Source organism: Emys orbicularis, chromosome 19 (genome assembly GCF_028017835.1).
Source record: "Emys orbicularis isolate rEmyOrb1 chromosome 19, rEmyOrb1.hap1, whole genome shotgun sequence".
Classification (NCBI taxonomy): domain Eukaryota; kingdom Metazoa; phylum Chordata; order Testudines; family Emydidae; genus Emys; species Emys orbicularis.
In genome coordinates, this window is record NC_088701.1 from 19,743,809 (window position 1) to 19,761,734 (window position 17,926).

The window sequence follows — 17,926 nt, forward strand, 5'->3', positions numbered from 1 at the left end:
ATACCCGGCTGGCTAAAGCCCCATGCTCCACTCCCCCATTAGACGCTAGAGAGACGCCTCTGCCTGGAGCTCATATAAATTCTTTATTAGACAAAAATAGATCTCTTCTCTTTATTAAATCCCACCCGCGGCCTTCAGCCTCGGCCGGATGCAGCCCTTCCTCTGCACGGGAGAAGAAGCTGCTGTGGGGCGTTGGCTGGGCCCCGGCGCCCTCTCCCCACAAGGCGCTGTTGCTCTCGGGCAGCAGGGCCTGAGTCGGCCCCTGCCTGCGCTGGCAGGATCTCGGCTGTGTGCAGCCCGCCTCCACAGGCCTTCCGCGAAACAACCGGCCCCTCGCATGAGTACTGACATTGCACTTGCTAAGACACAGCCCAGTAGGGGGAGAGCTGGGGGTAGAACCCAGGAGTCCTAGCTCCCAGCCCCGCCCCCGCTCTAGCATACTAGATCCCACACCTGTCCATGAGCAGGGGCGAGAACCCAGGAGTCCTGATCACCAGCCCCACCCCTGCTTTAACCCCCTAGACCACACTGGCTCTGCTCTTGAATCCCGTGACCAGGCCTTGGCAGGCTGAGAGCCAAGGGCCTGCACTGATCATGCCGGGAGTGTGAACTTGTCCCTCCCGCTCCCTCGGCTCCTGGCAACCCCAGGCAGGGCCGGGCACCCTGGGGTGGGCCCTGGCCTTGCTAAATGTCGCACGCTCCTGCCCCCTGCTCCTTCGGCACGTACAGCTTCTCTGACGCTTCCCCCTCTAGGAGCCTTCATCCCCTCGGCAACGGCCCAGCCCCTGGCTGCCCCCCTCTTCCATGCCCCCCGCCGTCTCCAGTGACCCCGCACCCCTGAGATCACCAGCCCCAAGGCCGCCTCCTTCCAGAGCCCTGAGCATTAACCCCTGCTGTGCCACCACAGGGTGTGTGACCGAACTGGGCCCCCCGTTAGGAAGGTGCCTTTGGTTTTTGGTGTCTCTGACAGGGTTAAAGCTTCGAGCTGGGGGGGGGGGGGCAGGGAGGAGAAGGGCCAGATGAGAAACCCCCTTCCCCATCCTGACTGAAGGGCGAGCGGGATCAGGCCTGTGTGAGGGTCAGTGAGATGAGTGGGTTGCCCCCGCAGCCCAGCCCCTGCCCCCTGCGTGGCTGGGTGCTGGCCGGGGGAAAGGGGCAGGGCTGGCGTCTCTCTGTGGGCCGTGGGCAAAGGCCAGCGCCCACGTCTCTCCCGGCCTCGCTCATTTCCTGTGCGTCCCCAGCATGACCTTGGTGACGAAGTTGACGATGGCCAAGGCCGGCTGCTCGGGGTCGAGCTCGGCGAAGAGGTGGCAGACGTTCTCGCAGGGGCTGCCCTGTTTCTTAGCCACAAAGCCGAAGAGCCTGCGAGGGAGGAGACGAGACTGGAGCGAGACGGCCGGCGAGACGCCACCCACCCACCCCCAGCGCTGACCTGGCCCCATGGTGCTGACCTGGCTCCCCGGCGCTGACCTGGTCCCACTGGGTCAAACTTGACCACATGGTGCCACTCCAGCCCTGCTGCACCCACCCCAGCCCCGCTGCACCCATCCCAGCCCTGCTGCACCCACCCCAGCCCCGCTGCGCCCACCCCAGCCCTGCTGCGCCCACCCCAGCCCTGCCATGTCCACCTGGGTGTGAAACAGGGTGAAATCATAAGGATGCTACAAGCAAGCGTATCCATGGGACAAACAGAGCAGAGCCATGCAAGTTACTGGGCAGGGTGGAGGAGTTCCCTGGGGAAGGGTTTTTATCTCAGCCGTGCAGGGGTCCCTGGGGGAGGGTCACTGTCCTGGCCGTGCAGGGGTCCCTGGGGGAGGGTCTGTCCGTCCCGGCCGTGCAGGGGTCCCTGGGGGAGGGTCTGTCCGTCCCGGCCGTGCAGGGGTCCCTGCGGGAGGGTCTCTGTCCCGGCCGTGCAGGGGTCCCTGGGGGAGGGTCTGTCTGTCCCGGCCGTGCAGGGGTCCCTGGGGGAGGGTCTCTGTCCCGGCCGTGCAGGGGTCCCTGGGGGAGGGTCTGTCTGTCCCGGCCGTGCAGGGGTCCCTGGGGGAGGGTCACTGTCCCGGCCGTGCAGGGGTCCCTGGGGGAGGGTCTGTCCGTCCCGGCCGTGCAGGGGTCCCTGGGGGAGGGTCACTGTCCCGGCCGTGCAGGGGTCCCTGGGGGAGGGTCTGTCCGTCCCAGCCGTGCAGGGGTCCCTGGGGAAGGGCTGTGCAGGTCACAGGGTTTCTGACTCTACACCAGGGCAGCCCCGGGGCTGGGCCAGGTGAGAGAGCAGCGCTCTGGTGCTGGCCCCTGGCCCCCAGTGGGCTGTGGCTGGAGCGTTGGCCCGGCCCCTCCCCGCACTCACTTGGAGGTGGTGCCGTCCGGATTCGTCCATCTGCGGTTAAACAAACAAATGGCCTTTGTCTCTCAGTAGGTAAACTTATATTTGCTCTAAGTGACAGCGATACTGGGGGGAGCTCCCGTCTACGCCAGATCCAGCCTCTCCCAGCAGGGGGCGCTGTGGGGAGCGGGGCAGGAGCACTGGCTGTGGGGGGAGCCCCCGTCTACGCCAGATCCAGCCTCTCCCAGCAGGGGGCGCTGTGGGGAGCGGGGCAGGAGCACTGGCTGTGGGGGGAGCCCCCGTCTACGCCAGATCCAGCCTCTCCCAGCAGGGGGCGCTGTGGGGAGCGGGGCAGGAGCACTGGCTGTGGGGGGAGCCCCCGGCTACGCCAGATCCAGCCTCTCCCAGCAGGGGGCGCTGTGGGGAGCGGGGCAGGAGCACTAGCTGTGGGGGGAGCCCCCGGCTACGCCAGATCCAGCCTCTCCCAGCAGGGGGCGCTGTGGGGAGCGGGGCAGGAGCACAGGCTATGGGGGCGCTCCCAGCTCCCACTGTTTGGGTGTGGAACTGTCCGTTACCTCCTGTCCTGCGGGTCCGTGCTGCAGAAGGTGATGCTGTTCACGGGGTAATGGCGCCGGAAGAACAGCCTGTTGGATCAAGCCAATGGCTGGGGGTCAGTGCAGGGCGCTGGGGCAGGCCGCCCGGGGCAGGGCCAGACCCCCAGCAAGAGGACGGGAGCAGGGGCAGCGAGGGGATGAGGAGGGGCATTTGTGCTGCAGGAGGGGGTGGTGCCAAGACAGGGGATGCCCGTGGTAGGCAGAGAGTGGAAGGGATGCCCCAGAGAGGGCAGGGTTGGGGCCCGGGCAGAGCCTGGGGTCTCCCCTTTTAGATCAGGGCAGGAGGGGGGCAGCATGCGCATGCCCAATGGGGTTGCCCCCCTAGGAGGGGGGCACGGCATGTGCCCACGCGGCACGGGTGTCACTTACTTCCTCTGATTGTCCGTCAGGGTGATGCCCTGGGCCGAAACCTTGAAGTGCACGAGGCAGGCGAGCGGGCGGGGGCTGCAGCTCAGGGTGCTGGCGGCCGCCTTGGCCACGGCCTGGGGGCCCGTCAGCGACTCCGTCTCCACCGAGCTGAGGTAGAGCACGCTACAGGCTGGGCGAGGGACGAGCCGTCAGCGCCGGGGGCAGCCCCAGGGGCCTCATTCCCCCCGCCCCCAACCCCCGGCCTCCTCTGCCCCCCGCAGGTCTGACTGGGGAGCCAGCGGGCCCCAACCCCCACCCCCAACTCTCTGTCACCCCCCCCAGGTCCCCCTCTGCAGACCCCAAGGGAGAGGCTCTCCCACCCCAGTCCGGATCTCCCAGCCAGGCCCCCCCTGCGCTGCCAGGGTGGGTGGGCACCAGGCTGGGCCTGGCCCGCTGTACCATGCCCCTGTCCCCACCTGGGCTGGCTCTGTGCTAAGTGGCCAGTGGGTGGGCGTCTCCCAGGACCCCACAACTACCCATGTGATCCCTACCGCCCCCGTGCCACCGCAGCCGGCTCCCAGCCCCAAGGGGATGCTGGGACAGCCCACCCTGCTCGGCCCGCCCGACCTACCCGCTCCCTGCTTCAGCAAATCAGCCGCCGTGCTCACGTTGGTGGGGATGGTCACGTCCGGGGTCTCCTCCATGGGATCTGAGTGAGAGAGGGATGCTGAGGCCGTGTGGCCCGTGGCTGCAGCAAGCAACCAGGACTCCTGGGTTCCATTCCCAGCGCCGGGAAGGGCGTGGGGGGGCTAGTGGTTAGAGCAGGGGAAGGGGCGAGTGCTGGGAGTCAGGACTCCTGGGTTCCATTCCCAGCTCTGCCAGGGGCACACCCTGGGGCCCAGGACTCCTGGGTTCACATGTCTGTGCGGCCTGAGTTCGTGTCAGTGTGGGGGTGGGGGATCTGGCCTGCTAACAGCAAAGCAAGCCCTTGTTTGGGAGGGATCTGTGTGCCGCCCTCACGGAGCAGAGGGGCCCTGGGCCTGTGGCCTAGTCCAAGCAGCCGGGAACCGCCGTGGGCCCCAGTGCATGCCCCCCACCCCTCCAGCAGGGCCAGGGCTGAGGGTTGCAGGCGGGATTCAAACCTGCGGGTAGCGCTCTCTTGTGGGAAAGCGCAGTCAGGGCAGGGCCTCCCTCTATTCTGTCAGGGGTGTGCGGGGCGGGGGGGAGGGGGAGGAGAGGGTGCTGCCCCCTCCCTGGGGGCAAGAGTGGCTGTGTGCAGCCCATGTTCTGCAGCAGTGTCAGATGAGCCCATCGCCACAGGCCCCTGGGGCTGAGAGGTCCTCGGAGCCTGGGCTGGGGGGTGCCCCCTCCCCCAGGGACGTACCTCTGCTGGGGACCCGGAGCTTGCAGGGCAGAGAGATGGGGGTGATGGAGTGCTGCGAGACCAGGGCGGGCAGGCTTCCTGCAGGGCACACGCACAATCAGCCCCTGCCCCATGCCCACAATCAGCTGCCCCCACACAACCCTCATCCCCGGGCACCCACCCTGGCCCCCTTCCTCGATGCCCTTCCCCAACGCCCCCCCTCTGATATCCTTCTGCTTTCACCCCCTCCAAGACCCCGAAGCAGGTCCAGCCTGCTGCCCCTCCCCCCGCCAATGCACCCCAGGCTCCCCCCTGCTGGCAGCGAGGGGGTGGGGGGCAGAAGCCCTAAGAGGCGGGGTAAGGGATGAGCTGGCGTCTTCGCAGAAGTCCCAAGGCAAAGCTCCATGCCTGGGACAGGCTGGGGTGGTGAGATGCCCCCTGCTGCGGGTGCCGATCGCTCTGTGGTCGACATGCCAAGGGCTGGGGAGTTGATGGACAGGAGTGGGGGTCCCCCCCCCGCCCCCATCACTCACCGAAATAGGGTTCGTTCTGGCAGCCCTTGATCTTCACCCCCTTGGGGCCCGTCTCGATCAGGAAGTGACGCACCAGCTGCTCCATGGGGTCACCTGGGGCAGGGACCCAGCCGGGTGAGAGATCGTCGCTGCTGCCCCGCCGCCCCTCCCCGAGCCCCATGCCTCCTCCTTGGTGCCCTGGCAATGGGGTGGGCACAAGCTCCCAAAGGGCAATGGAAGGGCTAGTAGAGCAGGGGAGGGGGCTGGCAGTCAGGACTCCTGGGTTCTGTTTCTGGCTCTGGGATGGGAACGGGGTCTAGTCGCTAGAGCTGGGGCGGGGGAACTGGGAGCCAGGACTCCTGGGTTTTCTTCCCAGCTCTGGCACAGGCTCATTGGGCAGATTCCTGCCCCGCTCTGTGCCTCAGTTTCCCCACCTACAACCTGGGGGTAATGGTGATCGGTTCCTGCTGCGGGGCTCAGCCGGGGGTGTCTGTGCAGCGTGCCCAGCGTGCCCCGGCCGGTGGCTGCCTGGGCATGTTCTTACCTTTCGAAGGGAGGGTGAGGCAGTTGGCCGGGGGCGTCGCCACCTTGAGAGCCAGCCCGTAGGCGCCTTGGAAGGAGTTGCTGTCACGGATGAGGAAGCAGCCGGGCTCCTTGTCCTTCAGCAGGGCGATGGCTGCTCGGCAGGGAAGGGAAGAGCCTGTTTGAGCCTCCTGTGCCAGCCGTCACCCCCTGCCTACGCCCCCCACGAGGGCGGATCTGTGCAGAGAACCACGGCTCCCTCCCATGGCTCCCCTAGCAGACAAGCCCAGTGCTGCAGGCGTGGTGCCATTCTGGGGGGCACGCTGCCTCCTGCCCCACAGGGGTTCAGCTCATGCCCAGACGGTGCCTGCTGCCTGGCCCTGGCTGGGATGGAATTCAGGCTCCACGTCCCAGCCTGCCCCTCCATACAGACTGACTGGGGTGACCGGACAGCCGAGCTCTGAGGATGCTCCTGGTGGCCTGGATGGTTCTGTATGTCGGGGTCTCTAGCCCCATGGGAGGGGTGTGTGGCCTACTAGTTAAGTGGGGGAGGGGCTGAGAGCCAGGACTCCTGGGTTCTATCCCCAACTGTGGGATGGGAGTGGGGTCTAGTGGTTAGAGCAGGGGGGGTGACAGCTGTTAGGACTCCTGGGTTCTATCCCCAGCTCTGGGAGGTACTGGGATCTAGCGGCTGGAGCAGGGGTGGCAGCTGTCAGGACTCCTGGGTTCTGATGGGAGTCCTGTCTATTGGTTAGAGCAGGTCGGATTTGGCCCTCTAGGTTCTAGTCCCACCTCTGGAAGCTGAGTGCAGCCTGGAGCAGGAGTGGAGGGCCAGGGAAAGATTTTTCCTACTTAAAAATATATAAAACGGCTGCTGCTAAATTCTAACCAACCCGTGTGTGAACTGACTCAAGGTAAGCCCCGCCCCCAGCCCACTGTACCTTGGTCCCGGGACAGGTTGGGTTTATACCAAAACTTGGACGTATCCTGGACAAATTTGACGTTGCTGTGGCTCTCCGGCTGCGTGTCTGAAAGGGAACAGCGGGCCCCCGGTGAGCCGGACGGGGAGGCTGGTGAAAGAAAACCATGCTCACGTCTCAAGCGGGAACCTATTAACTGGGGGTCTCTCGCCTTCCGGCATTGCTTTGTATTTTCTTCCCTGACTGCTTTGCATACGACCGGGGAAAACAGGATGAAAAGCAAATGCCCCATCCCTAGCCGCTGGCTTAGCTAATTTCCTTCATGTGCTACGGGGAGGGGCGGGACATTCGCCACAATGGCTCCTGCCTTCCAGCCCAGCTTCTTCCAGCAGGGGGCGCTGTAGGGAGCGGGGCAGGAGCGCTGGCCATAGGGGGAGCTCCTGGCTTACAGCCCAGCCCCTCCCAGAAGGGGGGTCTGTAGGGATCGGGGCAGGAGCACTGGCATAGCGGGAGTTCCCAGCTATTCTGCCCGGACTCTCCCAGTAGGTGGCGCTGTAGGGAGCGGGGCAGGAGCACTGGCATAGCGGGAGTTCCCAGCTATTCTGCCCGGACTCTCCCAGTAGGTGGCGCTGTAGGGAGCGGGGCAGAAGTGCTGGCTGTGGGGCAGCTCAGACCCTCACTCCCTGGGCTGGCAGATTACGAAAGGACCCTGGCGCCGTCCTCCCATCCCCACAGCGGAGCCGATCTCCTACCTGGGTCTGGCCTAGCGGTGTCGGGCGCGAAGGTGACGTGGTGGCCCGTCCCGGTGCCCCGTCCTGGGGGCGAGCTCCTCTCCCAGTTGCCAGCCGCTGGCGTGTGGCGCTTCTCGGGCAACGGCGGCTGCTGCGGCGAATCGCGGGCATGGCACTGGCTGGGGGAGCCCGGGGGCGGCGGGCTCCTCTCCCCGCCCGGGTAGTAGGCTGTAGCGATGGGGAAGGCAGGGGTCGGGGAGCACTGCAGGTCGGAGGGGCAGTAGGAGGTGATGGGGCTTGGGAGGGGGCTGCCATTGGGGCAGCGGGCCAGGGGGCCCGGGGCCAGCTCGGCTCTGTCACTGGGCAGGTGCCCGTTGTAGGGGGCTGGGTTCCTGAGCGTAGCTGTCGCTCTGCAGCTGGTGCAGGCCGGGCTGTGGACAGGCGCGCCCGGGGGGCTGCGCTGGGCCAGCCTGTCCATGCCAGGGGGCAGCAGATGCGCTGGGGTCCCATTGCTGGGGGGTGAATCGGGGGAGACAGCTGGGCAGCTGGGGCCATTCAGGTGACTTGGGGCGTCTCCCAGGATCACCCTGGATAGGCCGGTGCCCTGGGGCGGGCTGGCGGGGCTGTGGGCTCGGGGACAGGGCTGCCTTGGGGCCGGCCCATTGGCCTGGGCCCTGGAGGTGGCTCCGTGGGCACAGGCCTGTGTCGGAGAAGGGGGCTGCGTGGGGCTGGGCGCGGCCCCTGGCCGGGCTGAGCTCATCTCTGGGGTCCTCTTGGCGCTGGGTGGGGCCGTGTCCTCGGGGCTGGAGCACGCCGAGCTCTCCTGCAGGCTGGCAGCCGGGGTGCCGCCTTCGGGCAGCGCGGGGCTGTGGAATCACAGAGGGGGCACACTCAGTATCACCCTAGGCACCAGCCAGCACATGGGGGGCAGGGCACAGTACAACCCACAGCACTGGGGCCAAGAGCCCACAGGGGGCAGATAGAAGCTTGTGCCAGGGCGGCAGGGACCCCTAGGAGGCTGTTTCTAGTGGGGATGACTGTCCCCTGGCCAGGGGCTGGGAGCTTCGACCCTGGCACACCTGGTGCAGGGGGAGCAGTGCCCTGGCACCGGGGGCATCATTAAGGGGTGTGGGGGGGAGCTGGCAGGGGAGCTGGTCTCCTTTGAGTGTGTGTGTGTTGGGGGGGAGACTGCTACTGGCCCTTAGACCCCTCCCCACTGGGCCTCGCTGGGCCCACCCTGGGATCTCTGGGTCCTGGCTGGGCAGGCCGGAGCCAGCTCTGTCCCATGGGTGACTCCATAACCACCCCCCGCCCTGCGCACGGGGCGGCACGCACCTGTCTTTGCTCTGCACCGGGCTGCTGGTGTGCAGAGGAGTCGGCGGGCCCGACAGCTCGGGGGGCGCAGGGCAGGCGGCGGGAGCCTCCCGGTGGAGCTGGCGCAGGGAGCCAGGGACGTCTCGCCAGGGCGCCTCCTCCCCGGGGCCCTGCATCTCTGTGGGGGAGAGCAGCTGGAGTGAAAGGCAGGCCATACCCCGCACCCTCCTGGCTGTCAGCCAGTTTTCCCCCCCTCCCCATCAGCCACATACCAGCCCCCTCCCCCCACAGCTATTAGCCACCCACCATCCCCTTTTAGCCACCACCAACCCCCTCCCCTGCTTGGCTGTTGGCGAGATTACCCCTCCCCCCATTAGCCGCACACCAGCCCTTTCCCCCCCAGGGCCATTAGCCAGTTCCCAGCATTAGCCCCCTCCCCCAGGCCTGGTAGCCGGTGCCATGCCATATTAGGCACTCACCAGCAGGTGTCCGGTCCTGGTGCCCCGGGTGTGGGTAGCCCTGGCCTGTCTCCGGGGACTGGGGCTCGTAGCTTTGGTTCCTGGAGGCCGGGTAGGCCGAGCTGACGGGGGACACCGAGCCGGACGGGGGCGAGTGGTAGCCCGGTGCGTACGGCCGCATGTCCGGCGGGGAGGCGCAGGGCCTGGCCGGGGACCGGCCGTAGAAGGGCGGCTGGGGGCACTGGGCTGGGGGGCCGCAGGCGTAGGCGCCGTGGGGCAGCAGGGCGGGGTAGGGTGGGCCATAGCGGTAGTGGAAGGGCTCCAGGCTCTGCTCCATGCCCTTGTGGCCCTTCTGATGGGCGCCGGGCATGGGCTGTGCCGGGTAGCCGTGGCCGAAGTGCGCCGGCATCTTGGCATGGGCGGGCTCGAAGTCAAACACCTCGTGATGCCCCCGGGGGCGCTGGCTGTAGGCGGCCGGCATCAGCAACGGCCCGGGCTGGCCGGGGTGCCCTGCCCGGGACAGGGGGGACTTGGCACTCTCGTGGGCCCACTCCTCGGGCTCGCGGCTGCTCAGGCGCAGGCCGTAGAAGGCGGCGGTGGGGGGCAGGCCGGCTTCCTCGTGAGCCTTCTCCTGGCAGTCCTGGCATGGGCACAGCTCCAAGCCGCACACGGGCTCCTCCTCCAGGATTAGCACCTCCCGGTAGCTGGGTGGCTTGTAGGCCAGGTCCTCCCGCTTACTGGGGCTGTGGGGCAGCTCGTAGGCATAGGGGTGGGCGAGGGGCTGCAGGCCCTCGGAGAGGGAGCGATACACCCGCCGTTTCTCCCCTGGCCCGGCCTCCTGCGGCAGGCAGGGGTAGCCCTCGGCGGGGTGCAAGTGGACCCCGTTGGTGCTGTAGACCAGCCGCTGGCGCTCCAAGGTGCCCTCTGGCCTGTAGTAGGCGCCATTGGGCAGCCTCTCGGGGCTGTGGGCGCCCGGGCAGCTCTGTGAGCGGTAGCCCAGGCGGCAGGAGCAGTGGCGGGTTAGGCCGGGGCGCCGGCTGGGGTATGCCAGGGGCCCGAAGGGGCTCATCTCCACCAGCTCGTCTTCCAAGATGGCCGTCTCCCTGTCCCTGGCCCCGTTGCTGTGCGGGCATCCCCCCAGCTCCTGGTGTGGGGATGCCCCCCTCGGCTGCTTGGGGGTCTCCGGCCTGGCCTTGACCCCGAAGCCCCCGAGCAGCCTGTCCAGCTCCTCCCTCTCGGCCGGCGTGGGCAGCAGCTTGGCGGGAGGGGAGGGTTCGGCCAGCATGGAGGAGTGGCCCGAGTCGCTGCTGACGGAGAGGAAGCGGCTGCCCTGCTGGGTGGAGTCCGCGCTGGCCGGGCTCCCGCCGCCGCCGGAGAAGCCGCTCAGGTTCCGCTTCTTCTTGATCTTGGCGTAGAGGCTGCCATCGATGGGGCCGCGGGTGTGGGACATGTCTGTGGGGGAGCAGACAGCAGGGCCCAGTCAGGGCTCTCCTTGGGCACAGGGATGCCAACACGTGTGATCAGCCACAGGGACCTGCACATGCTCGCAGAGTGGGGTTCGTCCCTGCCAGCAGGGGGCAGCAGAGAGAGAGACACACACACACACTCACACACACACACACAGAGGAGGGCTCATCCTCGCCAGCATGGGGCAGCAGAGATACACTCACACATGCACACAGAGAGCAGGTCTCATTCCCTCCAGCAGGGGGCAGCGGGGATACACACACACATACACACTTACTCACTCACTCTGCAGGACTCATCCCCTCCAGCAGGGGGCAGCAGGGACACACACACACACACACACACACATCCTAACTCCCATTCATACCTTTGAAAATCTCCCCGACAGCCACAAACCGAAACCCACAACCTCATGAACACAGAGACCCTCCCCCACAAAAAAAAGTTACACACACATAAAGTTACACACACACACACACACACACACACACACACACACACACACACACATATAGAGACACAACCCAAAGAGGCACATACAGCCATGAACACACACGTGTACTCACAGACACACACGCACGACTGTCTGGGGATTGGTCCTGCTTTGAGCAGGGGGTTGGACTAGATGACCTCCTGAGGTCCCTTCCAACCCTAATTAATATTCTATGATTCTATGACTTCAGAAATTCACTTAGACTCTTTCCACCAGGGGGTGCTAGACCCCAGGAAAAACCCTTCCTGCCAATGACCAAATACACCTCTACCCCGATATAACGCTGTCCTCGGGAGCCAAAAAATCTTACCGCGTTATAGGTAAAACCGCGTTATATCGAACTTGCTTTGATCCATTGGAGTGCGCAGCCCCGCCCCCCCAGAGCACTGCTTTACCGCGTTATATCCGAATTCGTGTTATATCGGGTCGCATTATATCGGGGTAGAGGTGTATCCCGGAACGATTACATTCCCACAAATCTCCTGGTGGCTTAAGACCATTCATGTCCCGCCTCCCAACCCAGCCCCCAAATCCTCCCCCCAATCAGAGGAGCCATCACAGACCCCCACGTCAATCCCTTTGTCAATTCACTCCCCTTGGTTTGGAATCTCTCTCTACAAAACTGTAGGTCCTACACAAACACTGGCTCTTGCTTCAGGGGTGGGTTTTGCTGCCGCCCCTTCTCTCCCCGCGCTAGGTGCTGTACATATGCCACAAGCAGCTAGCCCCAAAGCGATCGCCGTTAGAGCCAGTCGGGGATTTACTGACAAAATGGCGTGTGGGGGGAATTCGGTAGACAAATGCTGATTTAGCGGAAACGGTTTGTGAAGGCAGCAGATCTCCTGGCTCGAGCCGTGTCTGGAAAAAAGTTTTGACAATTTCGAAAGAAAACGTTCCAGTTTTCCGGTTTGAAATGACTTTTTGTGCTGGAATTTTGGCTCATTAGAGTGAAAAAACATGGGGGGGGGGGGAAGAAAGGGCAAAATTGAACCAAAACGGTTCCGAGTGATCGAAACAAAACATTGGCCCATTGGGTCCATTGGCCCAAACCGACATTTTCCCCCCGGTTTTTCGGTTCACAAAATTTTTCGAGGTTTTGACTTTTCATCCTGATTTGAGAGAGGAACATTTTTGAAACTCTGGAAAATATTCGTGGGACAGGAAAACCATTTCCCGCCTCACAGTCTGAACAGACAAAGGGCGGGAGGGGAAACTGAGGCAGAGCGAGGGGCAGCAGCTTGGCCAAGGCCCTGGGGCAGCGGCTGAGCTGAGAAGAGAAGCCAGGTGTCCTGACTTCCACCCAACCCCGTAGTCACATTGTTCTGTCTGAGCGGCCTCACAGCCCTGGCCAGTAGTTCCTGTGGCATGAGGGAGCGGGTGGCTGGGGGTGGCTGTGCCCAGGCCCTGCCGGTGCCTGGCCGTACCTTCCAGGCTGTCTTCGTGATGCAGGTTGAAGTTCTCGTAGGAGTCCCAGCGCACCATGGGATCGGAGATGTTATAATCCACGGTGATGGACGGGCTGTTCCGTAAGGTCTCCAGGCCTGAGGGGAGAGAACCGGTGAGGGCCACGGGCTGGGGCAGCCCCCCTGTGTGGGCTGCTCCCTCAGCCAGGGACTGGGCTGAGACCAGCCTAGCCTGGGGGGAGACACCTGGCTATTGGGGGGGCTCCCACCAGCTGGGGGAGGTCTCCTGGCTCGGGGGGGGGGTCCTCCCAGCCTGGCCCAGGGCAATGGGACTTCTGGCTTGGAGGTGTCGATCCTGGCTCGGTGGGGGGGGGGGGTCCTACCGCCTTGGCCCAGGGGGTGGGGGATTCCTGGGCGAGCTTGGCTCAGCGCAGCGGGGTGGGGGAGGGCTTAGGGGGTGCTACCACTGTGGGGGGGACTCTCCCTCCTCCTCGCCTGCCAGCCCCTCACCTTTCATCTTCTCGGGGCCGGCAGAGAAGACGAACTCCACGCTGGCTTCGAAGGGGAAGCGCTCATCTGGGGAGAGGAAAGGAGAGGGTACCGCGCTGTGAACAGAGGAGCTACTGGCTGAGGGTGCAGCAAGAGGGGGTGGCGGGTCTGGCACAAGGGGGCAGGGGGGGAGCACAGGGGTCCCAGGTATGAGGGGGCAGGGGGAGTAGAGGAGTCCCAGGTACGAGGGGGCAGGGGGGAGCCCAGGGTTCCTGGGTACGAGGGGGCAGGGGAGACCCATGTATGAGGGGTCAGGGGGAGCATAGGGGTCCTGGGTACTAGAGGACCAGGGGGAGCAGAGGGGTCCCAGGCACTGGGGGGCAGGGGGAGCAGAGGGGTCCCAGTCACTGGGACAGGAGGAGCAGAGAGGTCCCAGGCACTGGGGGGCAGGGGGAGCATAGGGGTCCCAGGCACCGGGGCAGGACCGGTCACTACCACGAGGTGCATACAGGGGTGCTGAGCCGCATGCAGGTGCCCCAGGAGCAGCCCAGGGCCGGGAGTGGTCGGCCCCCCGGGGAGGTGGCTGCCCCATTTGGAGGCTGCCCATGGCACCGCCCCCTGCCCTGCTCACCTTGCCAGGCCTCGTCCAGCTCGTCCTTCCCGAACCAGAGCTGGGCACCGTGGATGGTGCACGTGTGGAATTGGACGCGGAAAACCACGTCCCGGTCAGAGTTGCAGGTCTGCTTGTGGTAGCACTTCACCTGGGGGGGGGGGAGGTGGAGTCAGCACTGACACGGGGGCCCCCAGCCCCCCCAGGGACATGCAAACCCATGGACACGTCCACAGGCCCCCCTGCACGCCCACGTCTGTGCACGCCCACACACGTGGATCGCCCCATGTGCACACAGAGGCACGCTCGTACACACCCATTGTGCACATGACACCTCCTCTTGCGCACACCCCCTCAGACCCCCACGCGCACATGCTCGTACACACCCATTGTGCACCGTGACACCCCCTCTTGCGCACACCCCCTCAGACCCCCATGCGCACATGCTCGTACACACCCATTGTGCACAGTGACACCCCCTCTTGCGCACACCCCCTCAGACCCCCATGCGCACATGCTCGTACACACCCATTGTGCACACCGATACCCCCATGCACACACACATGGGCACACTCACCCGCCATTTGTGCACACTGGCACCCCCCACGTGTACACCCATTTGCACCCCCCCATCCTGGGTGTGCACAACCCCATGCTCATACCCACTGCCTGCCTCGCAGAGCCTCAGCTCTCCTCCTGCTCTGTTGATAGCTGCCCCCTTCCCTGCCGGGCTCAGAGCCGGGGGGCGGGGGGGGGCTCTGGACTTTGTGCCCACTCCTTACCTGGCAGAGCCCCCCCCGGGAAGCCCCTTCCTGGAGCTGGCCGTACTCACCATCACGTCCCCTTTCAGCAGCAGGGCTGGCTCCAGGGTGACACCCAGCTTCTGGGGGCCGGGGCCCGGGACACTGCTGTAAGGGAGGGCAGAGAAACACGGGGCTGGGGTCAGAGCGTTGGGGGACGGGCTCACGGCCCAGCAGCTCCCATGCAGCAGGCGCCTCATACTCACTAGATCCCCGAGGTGTAGACGAGCTGCATGGACTGGTAGATCTTCAGGAAGGGCTGGTAGCCTAGGGCGGGAGGGACGGGTTAAGGGATGGGGAGAGGGGCAGAGGGTAAGGGGACAGGCTGCTCCAGCCAAGGGCTGAGCCAAGCTGGCAGGGAGCCCTCGTGATTGGCTCAGAACACAGGGGCGTGAGCTCCCTGGCGAGGATGCAATGCCACACCCATGCGTGCAGGCCCGTTTGGGTGTGTGCCTGCACACCCAGGAGAGCACTGCCGGTTCACACGCGTGTGTGCCCTGGGATGCCTGGGGGTGCGCGACGCGACGCGTGCCCACTTCACACACGCCTGCAGGTTTGTGCCTGGGAACGCGCCCAGTTTGCACACCCCAGCAAATTCGCACGTGTGAGCGTGCCCATTTTGCACATGCCGATGGGCTAGTGTGTGTGGACGTGTGCCCATTTTGCACACATCAGCATGTTCACGAGTGCTCGCTTGCACGCACCGTTGGGTTGGTGTGCACGCAAACAGACACGTTTTGCACGGGTCTGCCGGTTCACACATGCGTGCTCATTTGTGTGTGAGTGTGAGTGTGCACATCTTGCTGACGCTGGCAGGTTCATGCCCGTGCGAGTGTGCCCATTCTGCACACGATGGCAGGCTCACCCAGGTGGGCGCACTTGTTTTGCGCACAATGGCTGGTTCACCTGCGTGGGCGCCCACATTTTGCACGTGTGATCGTCGGCACTCACCTCCGCTGGCCTCGAAGTTGGGGATGGCGGGAATGAGGACGTGGTGCAGGAACAGGGTGTTGCTGTTCATCTTGATGGTGCCCGACAGCAGCCCGCTGAAGTAACTGATGTACCTGGGAGTTCAGGGGGGACAGCTCAGCCCCAGGGTCCTGCCCCCCCCCCCGTGAAGCTGGGGGGGAGGGGCCAGCCAGTGGGGACCCTCCCCTGTCCCTTAAGGGTCATCACATCCCCCTCCGCCCCCCCTCACCTTTGCTGGGATGGCTGCAGGGACGCGGCTACTTTGTCCTCGCAGAACTTCCGCATGGTCAGGGTGCCGAGCGCCTGGTCCGCGCTGGGGGGGGAGAGGTCAGGGGTCAGCGCGGGAGCCCCCGGCCGCCAGAGTAACCCCTGGGCTTGGGGCCTGACTCTGCTCCAGGGGAGCGGGGAGCAGAGGAGGGCGAGGGAAGGAAGAAAGGTGGGGGGAACAGCCCTGGGGTGTGGGAGGAACAGCCTGGGTGGGGGGAGAGGCTGGGGTGAGGGGGTGGGAGTGGGAGTGGGGATGGAAACAGCCGGGGGAACTGTCCTGGGGCAGTGGAGCTGGGCTGAAGGGAAGCAGCCGGGAGGGGTGGGGAGGAAATAGGGGAAGGGGCCAAGCACACGCCGAGGGAGGGGGGTCAGCCGGGAGGGGAGCTCCCCGCCCTCTCCACCCCGTACCTGGCAGAGATCTTGCTGTAGTGCATATAGGCGGCCACGATGACGCCCGTCTTGCCCTTGTTGCCCTGCAGAGGAGTGAGAGTGTCAGGGCCGGCGCCCCCCTAGCCCCCCCAGCACTGTCAGGGCCCCTTGGGTGTGGGGGGAGTGCCTGCTGCAGCCCAATCCCCGACCCAGCATGACCCCGCCGTGGGGCAGGGGCTCTGCCCCCCCCAACCTCCCCCCATTCCTCGCCCACCGCCAGCCCCCCAGCTCCGCCCTGCCCCCTCACCTTGCAATGCAGCACCACGACGTGCTGGGGGTCCGAGTTCAGCCAGGTCTCCATGGCTTTGCAGATGGAGCAGATCTTGTCCAGGGGGGGCGCGTGCAAGTCCGGCCAGCCGAAATCCTGAACCTGCGCCACATTGGGGTGCAAGCGGTTAGATTCCTCCCCCGCCCCCAACACAGCCAGCTGGGAAGGGCCAGCTCAGAGCTAGAGAGTGGGGTCCCGCTGCTCCCGCCCTGGGAGAACCCAGGGATCCCCCGGAGGATGTGGGGTACCCCTCCCCTCTCACCTTGGGGTTCAGCCTGCTGATGTCATGGCGCTTCTCGGACAGGTTGAAAAGCTGCAAGGCAGAGAGCGAGCTCGTTGGCTGCGGGACGGCGACTGTAGCTCAGGGGCCCTGCCCCATCCCGCGACCCCCAAACCCTCCAGCCCCGACGGGCCTTGGTGTGAGACCCACGCCCAGGGCTGAGCCTCCAACCCGCAGCCCCTCAGACACAAATGCCCAAATCCCCCCCCGGCTGCAGCACCCCCCGCCCTGCTGCCCGGCTGGGAGGGCCCCGGCGGCTGGCCGGAGCACGAATCCCATGTGAACTCTGAGGAAACCTCACAGCCCTGCCAGGGGCAGGGCGATTGACATTGTTATCCCTGTGCAGCCACACGGGGGGAAACTGAGGCACAGATAGGTGCTTGAGACTCACTCAAGGTCACAGGACAAGTCAGTGGCAGAAACCTGACTCCCAGTCCGCCAAGCGCTAACCACTAGACTCCTCTCCCCACAGAGATAGGGATAGAACCCAGGAGTCCTGGCTCCCAGCCCCCTTGCTCTAACCACTAGCCCCAGCTGCCTTTCCCCGGCCCCTACCGTGTACTTATCCTCGTGCTTGGACTTCAGCATCTGTGCCACCTCCCGCAGGTTGCCGCGATAACGCTGCTCCTCCAGGGCGGAGGGGAAGAAGACGGAGATGATGCGCTCGGTGATGTAGGTCAGGTCGAAGTCGTACTTGCGCTCCATCACGTGGTCCAGGCTGAAGCTCCTGGGGGGGGGTAGGGGGTTGAGTGTCGGGATGTGCCAGCTCCTGGGGGTACCCCACCCCTGCAGGGCGGGCAGCTCCCTGGGGTATCGCCCCCAACTAGCAGGGTGCCTGGCTTTAGCCCACCTCATGCACCCCATTGATGGACCCCCAGACCAGCAGTGGATCCCCCCACTCGGTGTCTGAGCCAACACCCCTTTCCATGGGGGGGCGGCGGACAAGGAGCAGGCTGCGAGCCATACCCTCCCCAGCCCTGCTGGCCCCACCCACTCACCTGGGCAGCGTGCTCCGTTGCTTCGAGGTGTGGAGGGATTTGGTGGAGCCCTGGGGGACGAGAGGGGAGGGGGGATGCTGGTCAGCGTGGGGAAATCTGGGGCCCACGTGGCCCCCCGTCAACTCCTTGGCACCGAACCACAGCCCCGGGCCCAGGCTGCTGGGGGGCGGGGACGGGCAGCAGGGTGGGAACGGCCTGGGAGAGCTGGGAGGGCCTGGGACGGGTCCCGCCCGCGCCCAGCCTGCAACTCGCGATCCCCCGGGGGGATGTCAGAGGCCAGGCTCCAAGCTGCCCTCGCTCTGTTCCCAGAATCCCGCTGACCTAATGGAATTGGCTGTGAGCGGGGGCCCCAGC

At 65.5% G+C, this 17,926-nt stretch overlaps 1 protein-coding gene across 1 annotated transcript in view; it reads right to left on the reverse strand.

Moving 5' to 3' along the window:
• Nucleotides 1–1,220: 1,220 nt before the first annotated feature.
• The window catches only part of TNS2 (tensin 2), a 56,984-nt gene continuing 40,278 nt past the window's right edge, over nt 1,221–17,926 (reverse strand). Inside the window, exons 6-29 of the mRNA XM_065419778.1 lie at nt 17,573–17,622; nt 17,130–17,301; nt 16,557–16,607; nt 16,274–16,396; nt 16,006–16,070; nt 15,560–15,643; nt 15,313–15,425; nt 14,568–14,628; nt 14,394–14,469; nt 13,583–13,712; nt 12,973–13,038; nt 12,484–12,600; nt 9,121–10,551; nt 8,663–8,819; nt 7,349–8,193; nt 6,618–6,704; nt 5,699–5,830; nt 5,176–5,268; nt 4,664–4,741; nt 3,911–3,988; nt 3,301–3,469; nt 2,893–2,961; nt 2,342–2,371; nt 1,221–1,362 (exon numbers count right to left, since the gene is read on the reverse strand). Of these exons, the coding sequence (XP_065275850.1) occupies nt 1,221–1,362; nt 2,342–2,371; nt 2,893–2,961; nt 3,301–3,469; nt 3,911–3,988; nt 4,664–4,741; nt 5,176–5,268; nt 5,699–5,830; nt 6,618–6,704; nt 7,349–8,193; nt 8,663–8,819; nt 9,121–10,551; nt 12,484–12,600; nt 12,973–13,038; nt 13,583–13,712; nt 14,394–14,469; nt 14,568–14,628; nt 15,313–15,425; nt 15,560–15,643; nt 16,006–16,070; nt 16,274–16,396; nt 16,557–16,607; nt 17,130–17,301; nt 17,573–17,622 (4,419 nt within the window). The remainder of the gene's footprint in view (nt 1,363–2,341; nt 2,372–2,892; nt 2,962–3,300; nt 3,470–3,910; nt 3,989–4,663; nt 4,742–5,175; nt 5,269–5,698; nt 5,831–6,617; nt 6,705–7,348; nt 8,194–8,662; nt 8,820–9,120; nt 10,552–12,483; nt 12,601–12,972; nt 13,039–13,582; nt 13,713–14,393; nt 14,470–14,567; nt 14,629–15,312; nt 15,426–15,559; nt 15,644–16,005; nt 16,071–16,273; nt 16,397–16,556; nt 16,608–17,129; nt 17,302–17,572; nt 17,623–17,926) is intronic.